Below are 25,879 nucleotides of genomic sequence, written 5' to 3'. Positions count from 1 at the left end.
TCATCAAAATTATTGTGAAATTTGTTTTAAACAAAACGCATTTTCTGAGAGAATGCCTCAATTTTTTTAAAATTATTTCATACTCTTTTTGTGAGGACAGCAGAGTCATTAGAACACAATCAAAGCTATATACTGAATCGCTAAAGTATTGATTTCATACAGATGGTCTTAGCACTGTACGGAAATTGAATCTGATTACTGATTTGAGCACTAAGTTAAGCGTTCTCGGAATAGTGACTTTGCGTTCTATACTTTAGGCACGCCAGTTGGGAGAGAATTATTCAAGGCAATCTCATTTGATGAACATAAAAGGAGAAATAAATAAATTCAACGCTTTTCAATTGCGTAAGAGATCGTTCCAGATCTTGAAATACAGTAAGAGATCTCGAAATCAAGTCACAACATTGAAATCAAATTGAAATCAACTTGAAATCAACAGAAAAGTTCCAGCAAAATAAAAAAGTAAAATAATACAAAGCTACTCAATAGCAAAGTTTCTTGTAGCTTTAATGTTGAGTACATTAACAATTCAGTCACATGAAATCAGAATAACGACAGGAATGTCCTTTAAGACAAAGTCTTTAGAAGTTTCGCAGTAAATTTGACGTTGGCTCTTGAACTGTGCAAATTTGCAAGTTTTTCCAACACTTTCAATTCGAACTTCGACCACGCTGCATTCCTCGCTCCACAGCAAAATCTCAACTAATTCAAACGTGACGATATTGCCCAACCTGATCCGCTTCATAACGTGAACCGCTTTATTTTTGCAACACCAAATCAGAAAATAGTCATGCGGTTGATAAATAGAATAGACGTAGTCAACTTCTGGCAATTTATACAAATTAAAAGCCAAAACACTTTGTTCGTTAGTTTCCAAATTACAAAGAACCAAGTCACCGTTATCCAATTGAAAGTAGGCATCACCGTCAAACCAGCAATGCTTGAAAAATGGCTTTGGTTTCGCACGACAGGTAATTTTCGGAAAACAATCCTTGTCAAAAGTGATTTGACCATTGTCGAAAGAAGCAGCGGCGCGCTTACAAACAGATATGTTTTGCTCTTCAAAGTGGGGAAACAACTTCTCATCGAGCACTTGTCCTAAAACAACTTCAAACGAGTCAAAGATTTCTGAAAAGTCAACACTACAAAATTAGTGAAGAATTCTGATTGCACCCCACAACTATATATATATATATATATATATATATATATATATATATATATATATATATATATATATGTATATATATATATATATATATATATATATATGTGTGTGTGTGTGTATGTGTGTGTGTGTATGTATGAATGTATGTATGTATGTGTGTGTGTATGTATGCTTCAAACATCGCCTAAAACACTCGTTTCCCATATCTCGGCGAGTAAACGGTAGTTAATTATCAGAAGTTGTTAAAGCAAAATTGAAACACAATCTGCTACTATATTTAAAGAACAAATTGACTAAATATCATATTCAAACTCTTCTCAAGTGCTTGTCAGACTCTTTGAACTAGGTGTAAAATAATTCTTCAATTTACAAAAAATGTCCTAAAGCCGACATCAAATTTCGGAAAGTATCCATTAGAAAATCCTTAAAAGGCGTTCTATTTGCTATCATTTTTCCTATTTTCAGAACTTGAAATAAAAACGGCATCAAAACTTCCTGCTCCAATTCCCGTCTATAAAGATTTCAAAAAAATCCCATGTGCAGTTGATTATAGAAAAATTTTACAGCGCATTCAGAACTTTTCCAGATTATACATTTTATTGAAAGTATAATGTTAATTGTTTGTAGTATGGAAAATTATTCGTACCTGTATCCAATTTGGAGTGTGTGAATTAATGATTGTTCATCTCTGAATGATGTAAATTATCACATCAAATTGGTAAAAAGTGCGGCACTTTGGGGTAATTATTAGGGGCTCAATTTTGTGCTTATCGCCACGGTTATCAACAAACAATTCTATTTTTAAACTTTGTTACAAGATTTCTCTTTATGTTCCCATTAGCCAATACGTTATGGTCTCAGAGCTTTTTCAGTTAGGTAATCAACCCTTGTAAAAAATGTTGCTCTGCCTCTGCGCTGCATTAGAGTGTTTCTGAAATCAGTGGGGAGAAAGAGAGAGCGAACTAGGAGAGACAAGCCTTGAAGTCAGGAATTGGCCCAGCGAAACGAGTTCACAGCTCGTGATCAAGGAAGATTGAGAAGCTTGTGTAGCTGTTTGAGGGGCTTCAATTGTGGAGTTAGATTGTGCAGCTGGCTGGAGGACTTCATTTGTGGAGTGAGAAGCTTGTGTAGCTGGTTTGGGGAGCTCATCTGTGGAGTAAGGAGCTCATGTAGCTAGTTGAGGAACTTCAATCGTAGAATGCTAAGTTTGTGTAGCTATGCAGTGGACTCTCCTTGGGGAGACAGGGGCTAGTGGAGATGTCGCTGCGGATCATTGCGGAGTGCGGAGAGGTTCAACTGTGTACCAGAGATGTAGAGGAAACAGGATTGCTTGGTATAGCTGAGAACAACTCAGCCCAAACAAACGTTTCCTATCCAATTGTGTGTTCTGCGCTTCTGTAAGATACTAGGTTGGTGAAACGACATATAAAATGGTGATAGAACATTTCTTATATAGGAGTAAGATAAAAGTTCAGATACAATTTGAATTGAATTTGATTGAATACCGAGATTTCTTAATTCCCATCTTTAGAAACGCTGGTATTCTTAAACCTGTGGGATATTTTAGTTGATTTCCAATGGTTTTCAGTACTTTGAAATTGTTTTTTAAAAAATCACCGAATTTTTCAAATTTACTGTTTTTGTTCTCCCTAGTCTAATTGTTACCAAGCCCTATTATGGACTGGTCCCATATACTTTATGGCTAATTACAAGTTCCTTTGTTTATTTTCAGTTTTATCTGACGCTATTCTGACTTTAATATTAAGTTTTGTTTTTTAGAACGGATATAAGTTTTATGATGTAATTAATGTCTGTAGTTGTTCTTTTATTTTGCTGTTCGTCTTGACTCGCTTTCTTAATATTGGCAAATCTCATGGATCTAATGCATCGGTTTTGACGCCACTGAGTTAACTGCTTCAGAGGCTATCTTTTCGTTCATACGCCAATTTTTTTTTGAATACTTGAATTTTTGGGGTTTTCTATCTGTTCCTCATTTGGTAGACAATTATGCGAAAATTGTGGATGAGCGGGGTCGGAACCTTATTTGCGATCGCACATTACCGAGCCTCCTTGTTCTTTCTCAAATTGATGAATTACGTAGCATCTTAGGCCAAACTGCTTCCCAAATACATACAAAAAATATTTACAAAGTAAATTGAAGAATTTCACAGGCCAGTATGTCAAAGCTTTCTGTCTATTTTCTGGGAAAATTTTGGCTATTTTCTTGGTCTCAAGAGATAAAATGAAAATAAATTTTTCAAAAATGGCTGTAAAGACCGCAGAATACTAAAACTGAGAAAAATTTATTTGCGTTCTGCTTTTCGTCAATTTTTTAGTTTTCAGTTGTCTCATTCTCTTCACAAATTCATGGCCCTTTCTCGATAAAAATTGTATGTATCAATTTCACTGAAGCAAACGAAAGCTCTACAAATCTTCAACATAAAAATATTACCAATAACATCAAATATATTATTTATTCAGCTAAGTGATTGGGTAAAACTGCTGTACAAAATGTTACCCGCATTTCATTTTCACCCTATGGTAACACGAAAAATTTACTAGCGTAAATCTGAATATGTTATAAGACTGTTGTTCAAATTTCGACATGTTGTGCTCTAAGGAATAAAAAAAAGTTTGGTTACAACTTTCATCAACAATTTTGCAAAAGAACTCGTGGTTGAAACTTTTTATCAACGTTGAAGCGAATAATGATAAATAGCAGGTATCAGTAAGAATTATGGCACTCCATGGAAGAACTAAGGGAGGATTCAAAAATCATTCTCGAAAGAAATGCCTACTTTTCAACAAGAAAAGCAAATGAAAACAATTCTGAAAAGTATAGTGACATATTCGTAATTTTTCGCAAGAAAGTTATTAGAAATGATAGATCAATCAAAGAGCTGTATTCAATTTTAAAACAGCACCATCCGACAAGATAATTGCGTGTGAAACAAAAAGAAAAATCAGTCAAAAGAGATCAAAATGCGACTGTGGTGAAAAATATTTTTTTTCCGTCGAAACGCACTATGAACACAAATATAACCCTGAGAATTTATTTTGCAGTTGATATATAGTATAAAGATACGAAAACAATTCTGAGTTTTCTTTATCGCTTAAAAAGATCTTCTTATAATTTCAACCATCATATCAAATTTTTAAAATGGATAAAAAAGAAAATCCTACGTCCAAGGTGGTTAATCTAAAAAATAAATTTCACTTGGCATTATATAAAAAGAGACCACTGCAAAGATGAAAAGTGATAAAAAATTAAATGAAAGCTGTATAATCGACGAGAACAGAACAAATAATGATAACGTTACCGCGGGATAATAAAACTTTTCCCAAAATCAATTATTTACTCTAAAGCTTCCAGTCTCTCTTTGACATGCACTGTCATCAAAATTATTGTGAAATTTGTTTTAAACAAAACGCATTTTCTGAGAGAATGCCTCAATTTTTTTAAAATTATTTCATACTCTTTTTGTGAGGACAGCAGAGTCATTAGAACACAATCAAAGCTATATACTGAATCGCTAAAGTATTGATTTCATACAGATGGTCTTAGCACTGTACGGAAATTGAATCTGATTACTGATTTGAGCACTAAGTTAAGCGTTCTCGGAATAGTGACTTTGCGTTCTATACTTTAGGCACGCCAGTTGGGAGAGAATTATTCAAGGCAATCTCATTTGATGAACATAAAAGGAGAAATAAATAAATTCAACGCTTTTCAATTGCGTAAGAGATCGTTCCAGATCTTGAAATACAGTAAGAGATCTCGAAATCAAGTCACAACATTGAAATCAAATTGAAATCAACTTGAAATCAACAGAAAAGTTCCAGCAAAATAAAAAAGTAAAATAATACAAAGCTACTCAATAGCAAAGTTTCTTGTAGCTTTAATGTTGAGTACATTAACAATTCAGTCACATGAAATCAGAATAACGACAGGAATGTCCTTTAAGACAAAGTCTTTAGAAGTTTCGCAGTAAATTTGACGTTGGCTCTTGAACTGTGCAAATTTGCAAGTTTTTCCAACACTTTCAATTCGAACTTCGACCACGCTGCATTCCTCGCTCCACAGCAAAATCTCAACTAATTCAAACGTGACGATATTGCCCAACCTGATCCGCTTCATAACGTGAACCGCTTTATTTTTGCAACACCAAACCAGAAAATAGTCATGCGGTTGATAAATAGAATAGACGTAGTCAACTTCTGGCAATTTATACAAATTAAAAGCCAAAACACTTTGTTCGTTAGTTTCCAAATTACAAAGAACCAAGTCACCGTTATCCAATTGAAAGTAGGCATCACCGTCAAACCAGCAATGCTTGAAAAATGGCTTTGGTTTCGCACGACAGGTAATTTTCGGAAAACAATCCTTGTCAAAAGTGATTTGACCATTGTCGAAAGAAGCAGCGGCGCGCTTACAAACAGATATGTTTTGCTCTTCAAAGTGGGGAAACAACTTCTCATCGAGTACTTGTCCTAAAACAACTTCAAACGAGTCAAAGATTTCTGAAAAGTCAACACTACAAAATTAGTGAAGAATTCTGATTGCACCCCACAACTATATATATATATATATATATATATATATATATATATATATATGTATATATATATATATATATATATATATATGTGTGTGTGTATGTGTGTGTGTATGTATGAATGTATGTATGTATGTGTGTGTGTATGTATGCTTCAAACATCGCCTAAAACACTCGTTTCCCATATCTCGGCGAGTAAACGGTAGTTAATTATCAGAAGTTGTTAAAGCAAAATTGAAACACAATCTGCTACTATATTTAAAGAACAAATTGACTAAATATCATATTCAAACTCTTCTCAAGTGCTTGTCAGACTCTTTGAACTAGGTGTAAAATAATTCTTCAATTTACAAAAAATGTCCTAAAGCCGACATCAAATTTCGGAAAGTATCCATTAGAAAATCCTTAAAAGGCGTTCTATTTGCTATCATTTTTCCTATTTTCAGAACTTGAAATAAAAACGGCATCAAAACTTCCTGCTCCAATTCCCGTCCATAAAGATTTCAAAAAAATCCCATGTGCAGTTGATTATAGAAAAATTTTACAGCGCATTCAGAACTTTTCCAGATTATACATTTTATTGAAAGTATAATGTTAATTGTTTGTAGTATGGAAAATTATTTGTACCTGTATCCAATTTGGAGTGTGTGAATTAATGATTGTTCATCTCTGAATGATGTAAATTATCACATCAAATTGGTAAAAAGTGCGGCACTTTGGGGTAATTATTAGGGGCTCAATTTTGTGCTTATCGCCACGGTTATCAACAAACAATTCTATTTTTAAATTTTGTTACAAGATTTCTCTTTATGTTCCCATTAGCCAATACGTTATGGTCTCAGAGCTTTTTCAGTTAGGTAATCAACCCTTGTAAAAAATGTTGCTCTGCCTCTGCGCTGCATTAGAGTGTTTCTGAAATCAGTGGGGAGAAAGAGAGAGCGAACTAGGAGAGACAAGCCTTGAAGTCAGGAATTGGCCCAGCGAAACGAGTTCACAGCTCGTGATCAAGGAAGATTGAGAAGCTTGTGTAGCTGTTTGAGGGGCTTCAATTGTGGAGTTAGATTGTGCAGCTGGCTGGAGGACTTCATTTGTGGAGTGAGAAGCTTGTGTAGCTGGTTTGGGGAGCTCATCTGTGGAGTAAGGAGCTCATGTAGCTAGTTGAGGAACTTCAATCGTAGAATGCTAAGTTTGTGTAGCTATGCAGTGGACTCTCCTTGGGGAGACAGGGGCTAGTGGAGATGTCGCTGCGGATCATTGCGGAGTGCGGAGAGGTTCAACTGTGTACCAGAGATGTAGAGGAAACAGGATTGCTTGGTATAGCTGAGAACAACTCAGCCCAAACAAACGTTTCCTATCCAATTGTGTGTTCTGCGCTTCTGTAAGATACTAGGTTGGTGAAACGACATATAAAATGGTGATAGAACATTTCTTATATAGGAGTAAGATAAAAGTTCAGATACAATTGCCCCAGGGTGTTGTTATTCTCATCATGTTTAATAACGACAGAAAAACCTTGGCTCAATGTCGAAGTCCTGCTCTCGATTTTGTCAAGGTTACTACACCACTAAATTAATTAAGTTGACTAAACTTTTTGCGCAGTGCTACCATATACAACAATTGCTAACCTGGTGCTACAAATCAATTTTTTGGTACGAAAACAAAACGATAGACGATTTCTTCTCGCTATAAAAGAGCCACAAACAGGCAATGGATTAAAAGACGAAACAGAAAAGAAAGCAGTTTTCATCTAAGTCGGAACAAATTCTTTCCCCGGTCCGACCCTTTTTCCAAAGAAGATACACTTAAAGCAATGCTGGCTACGAAAAACAGAGTCCAGTGTGATTGGGGCAGTGAAAACAATAATGAATAAGTCTTTAGTCCATTGAGGGGTATTATTGTTAAAAGTTACATTGCTTAAGAGACTAAATTTTTGAGGAAATCAAGAACCAGAAAGTAGTATTCAGCGCGCGTTAGTGATGATCTCTTGTATTTTGTGGAACAATTAGAGGCTCATATGCACTTGCTGAAACTAGGCAAACTTCTGAGTGTAGAAGCCACCAATCAAGATTTTATGCAAGCTGTTCGAAATAACTCTTCGTTGGAGCAATGCAGGCGAGCTTACAAAAAAGATCTGGTACGAGTCAGTACAGGCTTTGAACAAAAAACCAGTTCTTTTTCTAAGTCCACAGAAGAGGGATGGCATTAGAACTTGGAATGAACTGTGTAAACATTTCAAAAGTTTCGAGAAACCTCAGCTACAAAAAATGATAGCAGATATAACGAGCCTAAAAAAGATCTCAATTGAGAGCATAATAGATTGCCTCTTCAGAGTAGATGACATGCAATACAATACAACTTTACACTGGTAAATGAAGGAGTCATTGAAAAAATGTTTGTTTCGATAATTCTAAAAGTGCACCCGAAGGAATACGAAAAATTCACGATACTCGTGAAATACAGCAAAGACAAAAAAATTCTTAAAAAAATTAAACGAGACCTGATAAATATTGACAATAAAAACGTAAAATCAATATCTGATAGCGTTTTCTTCAAAAAACGGCAAAATATTAACTGCCAGAAAAAGGAAATCGCAAAAGATTGCAGGCTTAAGAGAACATTTCAGGATCAAAGCAAAGCCTCCCCCAGGAATTGCTTTGAAAGTAGTGAAAAAGACATATAGCCAAGTTTTGAAGAAAGCAACAAACACCTGCCAAAAAGTTTGTAAGCCAAAGCAGGAGAACCACTCAGAGGGATTCGCAAAACTTCTTCTATTTTCTCGAACATAATTACTCTCTGCTTTGGTTGTAGTGGTCAATTGGTCTGCTGTTCAAGGCAAGGAACTTTTTAATCAGTTCTTTATTCACTTCTCAGGATTGAAGTTCAGAACTTTACCTAATTTAGCCCGATTTCGACAATTTGCTCGAATTTTTGACTTCTTTTTTACTAATTCATTCTTCGCTCATTCTGCTTTTCTGATTACAAGCAACAGTTGTTCAGGAGAACAATCTAAATTAAACCGAATCAGTATCGAAACACAGTAAGAAAATGAAAAATAGAAATAGGATAAACTCATAAAGATTAGTTTTAGATGCACAGCATTTAAATTTTCTTCTAATTAGTTTTAGTTATCAGATACCAATCCATCAGTCCTCTCCTTCGGAGTTAAGAACATGTTCAACTTTAACATTCAATCAAAATATCACGCATTTTTTGTAAAACAATTAGCCCTATCTGTCCTTGTTTCCGTCCAAATCGGGGTAAAAGGAATTTTTCGAAAATCTGCCAGGTTCCAACTTCTGGAAACTATTTTGAAAGCAGATCGTAATTTCACCAAATCCTAACGGTGTCTCAAACCGTATGGAATGAAATCAGTTATAAATTTTTAAAATTTTTCCACGAAAATTTTCCTCGACAAATTTTGTTTTTCAAATTTTTGATATAATTTCCTCGACCGATTGTGGCGCTCAAAAAAAGTTCAAATTAGCAAAGATTCGACACAATACCATACCATTGTTTGAGTCGAAGTAGACATATTTTTGTTTCAGGGAAGCACCATCGAAACCACTAGCAGTGAAGTAGAACACTTTATGCGAATAGGGCTGAACCGATGTCGAAGGCATCTCGCACTTTCTTAATTCCACTTTCACACGTTTCTTTTTGATTAGATAATTGCTGCTTTTTTCCACACTCCAAGACTTTAAATAAAGCCCTGCATCGTCAGTACCTTCATTAATTTCAAACAAAAACCCACCAAAAATTGAAGAACCAAGCCAGAAAGTCTTCACCTGACGTTTGGCAATAATAGGTCCCGGAACAACTAAGCTAGATTCGCAGCTCTTGCGAACCAAACACTCTTTAACTCGTGACAAGTAAATTTCTCGCATAAACTTTTCAGCGGTACATTTGACAAATTCGTCTGTATTCAAAGGAATAAAGTCATGATTAACATACTTTTTTTGTTCGTTCAACATTCTGTCTGTTTTTTGGGTTAAACTTTCGTTCTCTGATTTCGACCGAACAAACGCTTCAACCATTCTGCCGTCCGATTGCCGTAGATAACTCAAACACTCGTTTTGAGAAGCGTCCGAAGTAGTCACTAGTTCCTCAATGACGTTCACTTTACTCTTAACAGAATGTTTTTCGTGTTCCTGTTCTATTCTGTTTACTAATGATTGCTTCAGTTTGCCTAATAACTCATCAACAAATTGCGTTTCGCCTTTCAGTTGCATTTCATTTTCAGAGCAAGCCTGAGTGATTTCGTCTTTAACAACATTCAATTTCTTTGTATTCGTCTCAAGCACACCCAAATGCAAAAAGATATCTTTTCTAGCTGCACCCGCACTCTCTGTTACCATGACAACAGAGTGGGATTTGTGATACATCAAACAGTAAGAACAAATAGCCACGTTACAAAGTTCACAAAACCATAAAGAAATCAATTTGTGATTACTGCAAATAGCAGGTTCATAGCCTCTGTAGTCAACAACATTGTGCTTTTTTCGAACGTGACTTGCAACACATACGTCACAGTAAGTAGCAACTTCGCTGTCTCCACCCTCGCTCTCGTTAGGACAATTGTTGCATCGATAATAAGCTGTACTGTCTTCGTTTTCCATACCACACGCTGAACAAGCAACAACTTCAGTTTCATCGGTCCCAGGGTTCACATCGGATCTTGGACAGTAGATCGATTAAAAAAGAGAACGATTTGAAAAAATTAAGCAGCTGAATTTATATGTAATGAAAGGCACAAGCAAGTTAGCAACCTCCAAATTTCCGGCAAAACCTCAATTTTGAGCCTGATAGTTTTCGATTTATGAAATCAAATCATATGCCACTGATTCTCTGCAATATTTGTGTTTCCAATCTAAGAAATTGAGAAACACTCACTGACAAAAGTAAAAGCTCAGATTGCAAGATTGAATTATGAACTCTGTTTGTCACATAAAAAAACACACGCTTTATCAGTTTTTTTTATTTTGAGGTTTCGCATCTCTCTGAAAAGAATTGGGTGTGTTATTGACCGAGCGGAAATAATTTCAAAGCGCAGTTTCAGAACATGTGTTGTGAAATATCGCGTTAGCATTTTGTATGGATTTCTGAACTTTTACTGTTCACTTTCCCTTTCCTCGGTTTTTTTCATGTATACCATTTCTATTGCTTTTCTATCAATTGTAACTGATTATTGAATTTCTTGACGATCTTGTGCCAATAATTGTTTTGGAGAACTAACTTGCGACGACAGCTTTTCAGATATTTTATAGGAAAAGATCTTGCATGAAACAATTACTTAATTTTTATCCTCGGACTTGTCTTTTTATGGAAAGTTTACAAAAAAAAACATTTTGATGGCATAGCACTAGGATAGCAGACAAATTAGAGGAACTTTTGTTATTTTGAAGTTACCAACAGTATTTAACATATTCAGTTGTATCGACCATGAAGACTCAGACTCAAAAAAAACTTAAAAAATATTAACTATCTATTAATAGAATGAACTCAATACTGATTGGACAAAAATGTAAATAAAAAGTATAAATAAGAAATGCATAACACGAATTATTCATTCATTCTTCAATTGATTCTTGTGAAACTTAGTGCTACTTGCCATCCTCAGAAATTGTGAAATTTTCTCATCTTAGCAGAATACCGGATGTTTGCGAACCTAAACACTTAAAAAATATTTGGGAAAGGAAACATTTAAAAAACCGCGCTTAAACCTTAAACATTAGAAGGAACTCTTTCAGTATAGGCGCTACGACTGCAGCTATCGCTTATGACGGGGTATTTTCTTCCTGCACTATAGAACTCCAACTAAAAACGCAATTACGAAGGGGATAGATGAGAATCTAATCCCTGGGGCACATGATGCCTCCACCAACACACCACAAAGAGTGACGATAAGCCATAAAACTGACGTTGCGGCCCTCCACGATAAAAGTTGTACTTCGTTGGCAACCAATGACAACAGACTCATTCTTATGAACTCTTTCACAAGCACAACTTGCACATACGAGCACGCACAGCAAAGCAACGAACTTCAGCATTTCACCACTGAAAAATTTGACAGAACTTAAAACCAGAGCTCAAACTCACAGAAATTGAGAATTACTCAATGACAAAAGTAAAAACTCAGATTGCATTATGAACTCTGTCACATGAAAAAGAACACATGCTTCATCAGTTTTTTGAGGTTTCGCATCTCTCTGAAAGGAATTGGGTGTGTTATTGACCGAGCGGAAGAATTTCCAAAGTGCACTTTCAGAACACGTGTTGTGAAATATCGCGTTAGCATTGTGTATGGATTTCTGAACTTTTACTGTTCACTTTCCCTTTCTTCGGTTTTTTCATGTATACCACTTTTTTGGCTTTTCTGTCAATTTTAATTGATTATTGAATTTCTAGACGATCTTCTGCCAATAGTTGTTTTGGAGAATTAACTTGCGACGACAGCTTTTCAGATATTTTATAGAAAAAGATCTTGCATGGAACAATTACTCAATTTTTATCCTTGGACTTGCCTTTTTATGGAAAATCTACAAAAAAAACCTTTTGATGGCAAAGCACTAGGATAGCAGACAAATTAGAGGAACTTTTGTTATTTTGAAGTTAACAACAATATTTAACATATTCAGTTGTATCGAGCATGAAGAGTCAGACTAAAAAAAAATTAAAAATTATTCACTATCTATTAATAGAATGAACTCAATTCTGATTGAACAAAAACGTAAATAAAAAGTATAAATAAGAAATGTATAACACGAATTATTCATTCATTCTTCAATTGATTCTTGTGAAACTTAGTGCTAATTGCCATCCTCAGAAATTGTGAAATTTTCTCATTTTAGCAGAATACCGGATGCTTGCGAACCTAAACACTTAAAAAATATTTGGGAAAGGAAACATTTAAAAAACCGCGCTTAAACCTTAATTATTAGACGTAACTCTTTCAGTATAGGCGCTACGACAGCAGCTATCGCTAATGACGGGGTATTCCCTTCCTGCACTATAGAACTCCAACTAAAAACGCAATTACGAAGGGGATAGATGAGAATCTAATCCCTGGGGCACATGATGCCTCCACCAACACACCACAAAGAGTGACGATAAGCCATAAAACTGACGTTGCGGCCCTCCACGATAAAAGTTGTACTTCGTTGGCAACCAATGACAACAGGCTCATTCTTATGAACTCTTTCACAAGCACAACTTGCACATACGAGCACGCACAGCAAAGCAACGAACTTCAGCATTTCACCACTGAAAAATTTGACAGAACTTAAAACCAGAGCTCAAACTCACAGAAATTGAGAATTACTCAATGACAAAAGTAAAAACTCAGATTGCATTATGAACTCTGTCACATAAAATAGAACACATGCTTCATCAGTTTTTTGAGGTTTCGCATCTCTCTGAAAGGAATTGGGTGTGTTATTGACCGAGCGGAAGAATTTCCAAAGTGCACTTTCAGAAAAGGTGTTGTAAAATATCGCGTTAGCATTGTGTATGGATTTCTGAACTTTTACTGTTCGCTTTCCCTTTGTTCGGTTTTTTCATGTATACCATTTTTTGCTTTTCTATCAATTGTGACTGTTTATTGAATTTCTAGACGATCTTCTGCCAATAGTTGTTTTGGAGAATTAACTTGCGACGACAGCTTATCAGATATTTTATAGGAAAAGATCGTGCATGAAACAATTACTCAATTTTTATCCTCGGACTTGCCTTTTTATGGAAAATCTACAAAACATTTTGATGGCAAAGCACTAGGATAGCAGACAAATTAGAGGAACTTTTGTTATTTTGAATTTAACAACGATATTTAACATATTCAGTTGTATCGAGCATGAAGAGTCAGACTCAAATAAAACTTATAAAATATTCACTATCTACTAGCAGAATGAACTCAATTCTGCTGGACAAAAATGTAAAAAAAAAGTATAATTAAGAAATGCATAACACGAATTATTCATTCATTCTTCAATTGATTCTTGTGAAACTTAGTGCTAATTGCCATCCTCAGAACTTGTGAAATTTTCTCATCTTAGCAGAATACCTGACGCTTGCGAACCTAAACAATTGAAAAATATTTAGGAAAGGAAACAAAAAACCACACTTAGACCTTAAACATCAGAAGGAACTCTTTCAGCAGAGGCGCTACAACTACTGCCATCGCTAATGACGGGGTATTCTCTTCCTGCACTGCAGAACTCCAACTACGACCGCAATTACGAAGGGGATAATTGATAATCTAATCCCTGGGGCACCTGATGCCTCCACCAACACACCACAAAGAGTGACGATAAGCCATAAAACTGACGTTGCGGCCCTCCACGATAAAAGTTGTACCTCGTTGGCAACCAATGACAACAGGCTCATTCTTATGAACTCTTTCACAAGCACAACTTGCACATACGAGCACGCACAGCAAAGCAACGAACTTCAGCATTTCACCACTGAAAAATTTGACAGAACTTAAAACCAGAGCTCAAACTCACAGAAATTGAGAATTACTCAATGACAAAAGTAAAAACTCAGATTGCATTATGAACTCTGTCACATAAAATAGAACACATGCTTCATCAGTTTTTTGAGGTTTCGCATCTCTCTGAAAGGAATTGGGTGTGTTATTGACCGAGCGGAAGAATTTCCAAAGTGCACTTTCAGAACATGTGTTGTGAATTATCGCGTTAGCATCTTGTATGGATTTCTGAACTTTTACTGGCCACTTTCCCTTTCTTCGGTTTTTTCATGCATGCCATTTCTTTTGCTTTATCAATTGTAACTGATTATTGAATTTCTAGACGATCTTCTGCCAATAGTTGTTTTGGAGAATTAACTTGCGACCACAGCTTTTCAGATATTTGATAGGAAAAGATCTTGCATGAAACAATTACTCAATTTTTTTCCTCGGATTTGCTTTTTTATGGAAAATTTGCAAAAAAAACATTTTGATGGCAAAGCACTAGGATAGCAGACAAATTAGATGAACTTTTGTTATTTTGAAGTTAACAACAATATTTAACATATTCAGTTGTATCGAGCATGAAGAGTCAGACTCAAATAAAACTTAAAAAATATTCACCATTTATTAATAGAATTAACTCAATTCTGATTGGACGAAAATGTAAATAAAAAGTATAAATAAGAAATGCATACAACGAATTTTTCATTCATTCTTCAACTGATTCCTGTGAAACTTAGTGCTATTTGCCATCCTTAGAACTTATGAAATTTTCTCATCTTAGCAGAATACCGGACGCTTGCGAACCTATACACCTAAAAAATATCTCGGAAAGGAAACAAAAAAAACCGCTCTTAAACCATAAACCAGAAGGAACTCTTTCAGTAGAGGCGCTTCGAGGAGAGATACCATAAGTTGTTTTAAATAGGGGACATTGAGTTTGTGAAGAAAATTCAGACTATATAGATTATTTACAACAAACATAATATTCCATTTAAAATGTGACAAAAATGGAGGCAAAGATAGCTAAAAAACAAACGATAAACTTGAGTAAACCCTCTCAATGAAACATATCAATAAATGTAAGAAAGATTTGTTAAATATTCCAAAAAAAATAAAAATCAGCAGCAAATGTCGTATGTTCGCAACAAAACCATTCAACGTGCAAAGCACGAAAAACTCATTTGTTTTTTCCCAAAAAAAACAGACGAAACAAAAAAGCAAAGGTCAAAATAGGGAAAACATATTCGGCAAACTGTCGCATATAGTTAAAAAATCAACTGTCATGCAATGACATACAGATAGCAACATATACCCAATTTTATTGAGTAAGTGAACAAAGAAAATAAAATATCACATTTGTCTCAATCGAATTACAAATTCACAAAATCGAATTAATTTTCCCACTATAGCTGTCTTTCACTGGTCTTGAAATGATTTAGAATGTGCTAGCGTAACCGTATCTTCATGTCTTTCATTTCGAGAGTAAGAATAAGTCATTTATGATAACAAAAATAACATACGACTAAAATAAACGCCCTTGCCAATGAGCTTACAAATAGCTTCTGAAGAACAATATGAACAGGTGAACTATACTTCTTTTAGACTTCGCATCGTGAAAAAAGATAAATCGAGTAAGCATCTGACGAGGATACGAAAAAAAAATCAGAAGTAGAGCCGAATAGCAACAGCTTCGCAGCTAAATAAAAAAAACCCTGATTTCAAAAACTGAAGAGTACCGCAAAATACCTACTCTAAGCTTGCTGTTTTACTGCTAAACGAATAAAACAAAGCTCTACGCCAGAAGGGCTTTAAACGATATATAAATCAATTGGCTGAACTTGGCTTAACAAAACAGATGTGAGCATTTAGTATCCTCCCTCGTAGCAGTTGTTGAAAAAATTATCGAATCAATACTGGTCTCGCTGTCACATGAAGGAGTTTAGCTGCAAAAAATCATCAATCTTCTGATAAACATTCGACACAAAACAAACCATAAAACATTTTCCCAGATATTTATCCACTATTATTAGTTTTAGAAGAGAAGCAACAAAAGAGCGCTATTAAAACTTTTTTTAAATTGAAGAATCTTTACTGCTGATAAACCATTTACTCGACAAATTAAAAAAAAATACGCTCTTTTCATATTTTTTGTTTTTGCGCAACCTTTGTCATCAGTATTTGAATATAACGCACACGTGCTTGTCACAAAAAAGAGACAGAGAATCATTTAAGAGAGTTTAACCAGTAATTATAGATCAAACAAAACCTAGTCCGAGACGAAAAGAGATTTACTCCGATAAAGAATATCTTAAGTTGGTAAACTTTAATTCAAATTAGAACTGATACATAAGAGAGAGGCCTCTTTTATTTTCGATAATTGAAATTTTACTGAGCAGCTCTGACCTCTACTAACAAATTGACTATCAGATTAAAAATTTGTATACTTTTCAAGTTAGCGCTAATGACCTATTCTGCCCTAAGATCAACTAACATTGCTGCCAAAAACTCATATGTACCCCCTTATGTAAACAATCACTAGGCTGAAAAAGTTTGACCTGCAATCAGCCTAAATTGCAGGTCGAATTTAAATGAATTTAGGGGTCTTACCCAATATAGCCCAGCTTAGTGGTCATAAAATCTATAGCCCCCAATCATAGTAATTATAACATAATGGCGGTGGCTATTAATTTCGTGGGGGGGGGGGGGGCTATAAAGTGAAAAAGTGAAATGTCCAAATTTATATAGGCAAAAAACACTCCTCAGTACTCAACAGGCAAATCAGGTTAGCCGAAAAATAGCTTAAGGAGCGAGTGTACGTGTTGAAGCAGTCCTATTCACTTTCTGTCCCTAACTAAAGCCCCATTTCATTCACTATTTTCTTCAATCTACTGACCCATCCTCGTTCACATTCCCGATTTCGTCCATTTGATAACCTTCAAAACACAACAGAGATATCTGAAATTACAAAAAAAATTACATCTCAAACTCGCCGGAACTGGACCTTGATACTTCTTGTATGCCATTTCGGATATTTTCTACAATTCCTCCTTTCCCCTCTTTAGTACCTGACAGACAATCCCGCAATTACTGTGCTAAAATTTACAATAACATTACTAGGCCAACAAAATAGCATTAATATCAGTTTAAGCGCGATAGCTGTTTCCATTGATTTCGAACTTGTTCTCTCGAAGAGTTGGCTTTGAACCAAATAAGTAGATTTAACTGATTGCAATTATCGTTTCTCAGTTAAGAGAAGTTACTCACATTGTGCTCCAAACAGAATAACTATGCTGAACGCAGAGACATAGTGTATGAAAACGGTGGATTGCATTTTCACATATTAAAAACATTAACCCACTAATGTCGGAAGAATTGCTCTCCAACGACAGGCGGGTATAAAAACATTTCACAACGCCGGGATTCGAACCCCTGATCTCCCGATCCATAACCAGATGCACTGACCACTCGGCTTTCTCACCCTTACTTTTGCTGTGCTGTAACGGACTTTATATTAGCAGCAAGCTTTACTTCGGAGTGAGAGCAATAGAGATCACTCAAAAATGAAGTACGAAAGCGTGAAAAGTCACTTGAGAAGTCAAAGAATGTTTCAGAAGAAAAACGCAAAATGGTCATGCAAAAAATTTGCATAAGACCAACACGTTTACAATACTTGCTACGAACTTCGTTCAAGAGCAATTAAAAAACAACACTGAATTCCTAACCATATCAAAAAGTATATAACTGTTGTTATTCCGGCAGTGTAAATATTTACAAAATACTTATTACTTTAGCTTTACAACCAAAAAGTTAAAAAACATCAATTTTGTCGAATATTAAACAAAACAACGCGTTAGGTTTTTAAGTTTTTATACGTCAACCCAACAGCAGTAAGTCCAATTCATATTTCCAAATTTGAAGTCACGCCATGTTGAACAAGTATTCTTCCGCAAACAAGGGTTCAAGTTTAAGCGCGATAGCTGTTTCCATTGATTTCGAACTTGTTCTCTCGAAGAGTTGGCTTTGAACCAAATAAGTAGATTTAATTGATTGCAAATATCGTTTCCCAGTTAAGAGAAGTTATTCACATTGTGCACAAAAAAACGCGTTAGTTTTTCAAGTTTTCATACGTCAGCCCAACAGAAGTAAGTCTAATTCGTATTTCCCAATTTAAAATCACGCCATGTTGAACAAGTAGCCTTCCACAAACAAGGGTTCAAGTTAAAAACGAAGGAAAAAAATTTTAAGTAGCTTGGGGATTTTTTGTCTTGTTTAATTTCATTTTCACTTGGCAGTTCATTCCAACCTAGCATCAGCAATCTCACATATGAGTTCTGCACTTTGCTAGAAAGAAATTTTAGGTTCCAGAACAATTTTTTGTCCTCTTAGACTCATGAAGACTCCAAGCGACTAATGTAGATCCAGTTGACAGAGTAAAAGCAGGTTTTGTTTGTTTCCAAAAAAGTAAACTTTTTGTTCGCAAGATTTTTACGGGGAGTATAATTCGACAGCCTTTGATATAAGGAAAAGCTTCAGATTTCTGTCTAACGTAAGTTGCCCGTAAAGCCCGACTTAGATTTTCCAATGCTACAGTTCAATTCTGCTCAGTTGCGTGTATGGCAACAGCCAAGTAGTACAAAATGCTTAGTAGCAGTGAATTTCAGACGATTCTCACGCGTTCTCGTTCTAATAGAATAAATATTTCTATTCTTTGGACCATATTTCATAGGACATGTTATAACTTCCCCTTGAAACGGTAAATTGCTTTGTATACAAACCCGTAAATATTTTACTCCAGGTTTCTCATCTATTGGAATTGAATTTATAATTATGTGTTCCTTAGAGTCTTTTCATTTGCTTTTACCAAATATCAGTAATTCAGTTTTTGAGGTATTTGCTGTCAGTTGGTGTTCATGAAAACGTTGAATTAGTTTGTTGACGTTTTGTTCTAACTTGGCCTTATTTTGTAAAAGGAGGCATAAAAAATTAACAGAAACAGTATCATCAGCATATTGTATAAGTCAACTCTGGTTGCCCTATCAGTAACGTAAAAAAAGAGCGGGAAAACTACTGATCTTTATGCTACACCTCTCTGAAACGTTATTTCGTCTGATATGCAGTCTGTGGGATAACATAATGGCGACGGTTCGTAAGGAAACTTCTAATTAGACTATTTGGGCTTTCATCAAAACCTAAGTTGACCTACTTGATATCCAAAATTTCATAATTGATTGAATCAAAAGCATTTGATAGGTCAAGAAAAGCTGCTATGACAAAATTGTTTACGTCAGTTTTGTTTTTGATGAATTCTCTGCATAATAGAGAATCGACTGTTAGTAATTTGTTGTAATGACGGTACTGACAAATTTGACGCCTCAAGATGGTTTCAATAACCTTAGAAAGGCAAGGGGAGTGGGAAATGAGCGATAGTTGTTAGGTTCCTCAGGGTCATCTTTCCTGTACAGTGGACTAACATGTGCTTCATTAAGTTAATTGGGACAGCAAGATACTCTGCTGCAATAGTTCACAAGAAAATTTATTTAGGGAACAATTACAGAACTTGAGTCTTTATTAGCCCATGAAGGAATGTGTAATAGTTCGATTAGTTCAATTCTCCCCAGTTCCCCAATTTGATTTTTCCGCCGCCAAATGACATCTTAAATTTTTTGATTTAGAACAGCACCCGTTGTGTTCCTGTAGTTGAAGTTGGGGGTTTTGGTAAACTCCAGGTGTAGAGAAACGATAGTTCATTAGGTTAGCTGGTAGCAATTTTTTAATTGCGTTACGTAATTACCAAGAACATTTCTCAAACTAAAAAACTGGGTTTCATTATTTCAGAGTTTTTGATCTGATTTGTCAGCATCCACTTTCTCCTGTCATTCTCTGTTGCTTCCATGAGATTTCGATCAAATATGTTGAAATCGTTGTCATTAGAAATCCTGAATTGGTTTTCTTAGACAGAATAATTTTCATAGCCCTTATCTTTCAAAAACCTATCTCGATCGACCATCAATTGTCTTGATAAAACATTTTTTAACTGTAGCTTTTCTTAGTGCTATCGTAAAAAATTTTGAGTGAAAACTCGTTGTTTGGAATCCGAATTACTCTCAACGCAACAGAAAACAAATTGCTCAGAGCGTCCTGGAATCCAAGTTGCACTGAACGAAACCAAGTTGCTCTGAACGTCTTTATGTTGTTCTGAACATTCCAAGATGCTCTAAACGTCTCCAAGTTGCTCTGAACGTATCCGAGTTGCTCTGAACGTCCAAGTTGCTCTGAACATTCCATCTTACTCTGAACGTATCCAAGTTGCTCTGAACACATGGAAGTTGCTCTGAACGTCCAAGTTGCCGTGAACGTTCCAAGTTGCCTTGAACGAATCCATGTTGCTCTTAACGTATTCAAGTTGCTCTGAACGTATTCCAATTTTCTCTGAACGTAATCAAAGTTGCTCTGAATGTATCCAAGTTGCTCTGAACCTGTCCGAGTTGCTCTTCTGAACCTATCCAAGTTTCTCTGAACGTATCCAAGCTGCTCTCAACCTATCCAAGTTGCTCTGAGCCTAATCCAGTTCCTTTGAATGTAATCAAAGTTGCTCTGAACGGATCCAAGTAGCTCTGAACGTCACTCCGTCAAGTTGCTCTGAACGTTGTTCTGAACGCTCTGAACGCTATATGAACCGTCATCACGGCACAAAATTGCCAAAATCCATTAAAGCTTTAATTAAATGTCCAAACAAAGTGCTACAAACTGTTCATAACAGCATTTCAATTTTCTCTGTGAGTTCAAAGGCGATGATTGACTAGGCTTTCTCAAGGTTTTGTTGAAACCAAGTTTTATCGTTTACAACTTAGTTTTATTGTTCCCACATTTTTCAAAAAAAATGTGAAAACTATATGCTGGACTCACTTTCCAGGTTCAGACATTTTTGAGGGTAAACCACACTAACATATGATCAAAACAAACTTTCTCTACGTAGAAAATCGAATAATTTTTTTGAAAAAGTTTGTGAGCAAGTTTTGGTCGAATGTCATGTCAAATTGGCTTAAATTTTGGCCAAGGTAACGGCCTTTTCAACGGCATGCCACACATTACGTCACCTTTAAGGCTGTCCGGGTCTACACTTCAAAAAAATTCACAACCAAAATTGAGAAGAAAGCAAACTTTTTTCGATCAAAGTTTGATTAAAAAAATAAACATAACCGACTAACGTCAGGCGAATTGCTCTCAAACGACCGGCGAGCAGTTGGCCTCAGGGCGCTACCTCTTTATCCCGTTTCTGAAGACAAAAATCAACTGGGTCACACGAAAAATTGGCGAAGCGAAAAATTGCATAAAAGACAAACAGGATTAATATATTTGCTACAAATTGCTTTTGAGAGCAATTAACAATGGTTTCCTAAAATGTGCCATTTAGATAATTTATGATAAAAACATTTCAACTATAACTCAGTGATAATCAGGATCAGAGGTGATGACATTACGCCACATAACAGCAGCTGAAGTGCGGCATCAACAAAGAGAGAGAGAGAGAGAGAGAGAGAGATAAAACGTGAACGAGAAAGAGAAGGAAAGGAACCCTAACCGAAAGAGAGAAAAAGAGACACGAAAATCTTCTTTGATTGGATTCGACACTGCAACTTCTAGTTTTCTAACCCTGTTAATAAATAAATCATATCGAAAAAACTGAAACAGGTAAAGTTAAATAGAAAGTTTAAAACCAATTTTTGTCTCGATAGTTCTGTCAAGCAACCCGTCTCCAAGACTGAAAAAGTTTCGCTGGCGAGTAATGGTCGTTAAACAACGAAAAGGACAGACAAAAAAGATTAAAAAAATTTTGGAAACAATTAAAATTTTAACAAATTATTTCTAAAATTTAAGAAAATACATTTTAAATTTTGGAAACAATTAAAATTTTAACAAATTATTTTTAAAATTCAAGAACATACATTTTAAATTTTACCCAAAAATTACTAGAACTGGAGTCATAAAAATAAAGATCAACATTCCATCAACTCTAGAAACTATGCTGAAGCTTATTATCAAACATTGGAGGAGATCCCAGGGCCCCTGTTGCCTAAAAGTTTTAAAATTCCTAAAAAAAGTTCAAAATAATTTTTTGCCTCGAAAGTTCTGTCAAGTAACCCATCTCCCAGACTTGAAAAACTTCTTTGGCCAGTAATGGTCGTTAAACTCAGAAAAGTACAAAAATATTCAAAACTTTTGAAAACAATCGCAAATTGTAAAAAAATATTGCTAAAATTCAAGATATTAAAATATTCAAAACCATATCATTGTCTCAAGAGACTATCCAGTATCCCTATTTCAAGCTTTAAATAGTTTCATTGGCTCAAAGATCCATAAACTTTGATAATAATTTCCATAAACATGATAATTTTCGAAATATTTTAAAGAAATCAAATTTTATCGAAAACCTGCTAGAGCTGGAGTCCTTTCCACTAACACTAAAAATTATGCAAAAATTTCAAGGAAATAGCTGATATTAAAATCTCTCCATTACATCAAGAAGCTATGCAGTAACCTATAATCAAGCCCTAGAGGAAGTTGTGTGGCTCTTGACGTTGGAGAAACCTAAAAAATGAAAACCTTTCAAAAAACTTTAAAAGCAAGTTGCATTAAAAACATTTGAACTTTGTGATAATAAAGTTGAAAACTAATCCATGGCCAAAAGTATTTTCCAGTGATTTATTATCAAACCGTAAGGGTGATTTATTGTTAGGATGAAAAACGAGAAAAATGACAATAATTGTCAAAAAAATTGAAAAAATTGCAAAAATTTTAAAAACTTGCTCAAAATCGTGATAATAAAACCTTGAAGAACATTCCATTACATCTATAATTTATGCAGTAACATATTACCGAACACTTAAGGAACATTGCGGTGGGGGGTTGGGGCAATAGTAGGGGGCAACCGTGGCGGTTCCTTCAACTTCTAAGAACCGCCCTTCACACCCTAAGTATAATTATAAGTCTCCAAAACAGGTTGAGTTGAAACAGAGCTGAAAAGCTCTAAGAGCACTTAAGGCCACCTGGGCGCTAACTGTTTATCCCGTTTTTGAGGACGAAAAATCAGAAGCGTCAGACGAAAAATCGGTCAAGCGAAAAATTGCATAATAAACATAGCTGGCAGATTGACAGAAAATAGCCGCATTAGCTTTGTAGTCTCCAAAAAACAGTAAAAAAAGAGACCAAAAAAATTCGTCTTTTCATTGAAGGCTGATATGTTATATTTTGATTTAAAATCTGTATAAGATTTTGCTACATCTATTAGCTGCTCTCAAATAGCCTTCATTTAGAGTGACACACACCCATTTGACCTTATCTCTTTGATTTAAAGTAATTAAAATTCAATTTCAAAGTGAGGAGGTCATTTTTGAGAGTGAGGTAAGTGTGACCAAAAAAAATTTAATCACGCGAGTGAATAAAAAACTCGAAAACACGAAAAAAATGACGTCACACACGCACTTCAGTTGAAATTGCATGAACGAATGAACAAAAAGCAGATTTGAATTGGTGGTGACGTCATATGGTTGTAACAAAAATCGCGACGACGAAAAAAAAACCAGGAGAAGGCCAATAATAGCCCCAGCTATCGCTGTGCGGCTATTAAAAAAGACCGACAGGACTAATACAATTGCTACAAACTTCGTTTGAGAGCAATTAAAAACTTGTTTTGTACATTTCAGATAAATAGTGACATTTCGGATAATAAATAGGAACAACAATTACGTTATTTTTCCAATATTAGCACTTCGTTTAATAAAAAAATAGAAACTTGCGTTTTTAATTAAAAAACAAACACCACAGACAACATTTAAACCCGTTTTATGTTATAAATTTTATAGCCAAATCTAATGGTGTTTCTGACCACAATCACATTCCTGTGAAAAGCAAACATTAGAAAATAGCATTAACTACAGTTAACAGAGAATTGAGACTCTATCAAAATGCCCTTAAATTTAGTAAAGATCTAGGTCTCAAAGTCTGTAAAAAAGATTTCAACAAAGATCGGATGAAGCAAAATCAAAAACGCCGATGACACAAAAGCAATTGAGAACAAACTGGTTTATGTTGATGTTATATCAAACTTTTTGTTAACAATTTTCAAGAAAAAAGGTGCTAATAAAGGATTCCTTTGTAATGGAAGGTTACATCGGCATTTTTCGCTCCTAAAAGCAAATATTACCTTTATTCCTTCTTTATTGTAAATTGAGTAATATAACAATTGATTTCACAGACGCTCATTAATACCAAAAGTTCATTGCTAAGGCAAAGGTTTCTGCGTAATAATTTCGAATACGGAGATGTGAAGCTTAGTGCTTCCAAATACAAATGTCGTAACATTCTGTTCCAAGCAGAGAAACATGCGCGTCTTCGTGTCTTTTTTATTTGTTTGTACGTAAACTAACAAGAAAAAAACAGTCGCTGTCAAACAAGAAGCAGACTAACAAGAAGCAGATATTGCCCATTGAAGCAATGTTTCTACTTAGTTGAAAAGGTCAAATGTTGAGCCTCTTTCAAAGGTTTAAATTTTGACGACTAATTGAAAGCAATTGATAACGTTTTCAAACTACTAGCATGGCAAATAGCGTTGGAAACTCAGTCGTAGAATCTTCAGCAATCAAGACCTTCAAGCTCAGACGATATTGGAAACTCTTTATAGTTTACAGAACCGCAATATAGATAAAGAACAGTAGCGTTTTCTTTCTACGCTAACTAAAAAAAACATAACAAAAAGAGGTTTCCCGAATCTGTGACGTTGAAGCAATGCTTAACAGCCATTTCCGGCTCTTAATTACGCCTAGTCGAATTTATCGCAATATGCATTCGACTGTTTCATCGTTTGCAGCTCATCTGCAATTCATAAAGCAGTTGGAAAGAGAGTAAATGCCTGATTTTAGGCACCATTTCCAAAACCCCGCAATAATTTGACTTCAACTGACTTCTTATAGTGGCACTGATAACTTTTCTTGTTTATTTTGTTATATCGGGTCTCGCAAGCTCGCTCGAAATATTTAAATTGCATTCTATATCTTGAAATTGTAGGTCTAAGAACCAAGAACATCTAGCTCTGTTTCACCAGACAAATAAATTGCGCAACTCTAACCACCAGTCAATTTCGTTAAACTTAGTGCTTCACATTTTTGTATAAAAAATGAGTTCTAAGGAAAACAAGGAGGCTCGGTATTGTGAGTCCTCATATAAAGTTCCCTACTCGCTTATCCACAAGTTTGCCTTTGTCTACCAAATGAGGAAGAGGTAGAAAACTTTCAAAAAATGTCACATTGATCAAAACTAATTGGTGTATGAATAAAAAAATTACTTGCAACTCAAAGCACTTAGTAAAGTAAAAAAAATGCCACATTATTGGGCCGATGAGACCTGACGTTATTAATACAACGAGACCAGACAAACAAAAAAATCAATTAACAATATTTACATTCAAAACTCTTAACATAATAAAAAAGTAAGTGTCAAATAAAATCTCAACTAAACAAACAAGTTCGCTCTTCACTAAAAAGGGACCAGTCCGTGATGAGACTCGGTAACAAGGAGACAAAAAAGAACAAAAACGACAAAGTCAAAAAATGTACGTTTATGCTTTCTTGAAAACAGAAAAAACTCCAATAATGAAAACCGTTAGATATCACATGAAGTTTTAAATAGGTT

At 35.1% G+C, this 25,879-nt stretch overlaps 1 protein-coding gene across 2 annotated transcripts in view; it reads right to left on the bottom strand.

Annotated features, from left to right (window-relative positions):
- Window positions 1-306: 306 nt before the first annotated feature.
- The window catches only part of LOC142339107 (uncharacterized), a 382,233-nt gene continuing 356,660 nt past the window's right edge, over window positions 307-25,879 (bottom strand). The window contains exons 2-4 of one of the 2 annotated variants that reach the window (XM_075388842.1): window positions 17,085-17,148; window positions 9,233-10,398; window positions 307-1,098 (exon numbers count right to left, since the gene is read on the bottom strand). In XM_075388842.1, coding sequence (XP_075244957.1) covers window positions 530-1,098; window positions 9,233-10,398; window positions 17,085-17,116 — 1,767 coding nt within the window. In that variant the 5' untranslated portion in view covers window positions 17,117-17,148 and the 3' untranslated portion in view covers window positions 307-529. Of the gene's footprint in view, window positions 1,099-4,867; window positions 5,660-9,232; window positions 10,399-17,084; window positions 17,149-25,879 lie in introns of those variants that run through there. The other variant, XM_075388843.1, reaches the window with a different exon arrangement.

The sequence above is a fragment of the Convolutriloba macropyga genome, chromosome 5, assembly GCF_964194025.1.
Source record: "Convolutriloba macropyga chromosome 5, txConMacr16.3, whole genome shotgun sequence".
Classification (NCBI taxonomy): domain Eukaryota; kingdom Metazoa; phylum Xenacoelomorpha; order Acoela; family Convolutidae; genus Convolutriloba; species Convolutriloba macropyga.
This window is presented reverse-complemented; position numbering and strand designations above follow the sequence as displayed.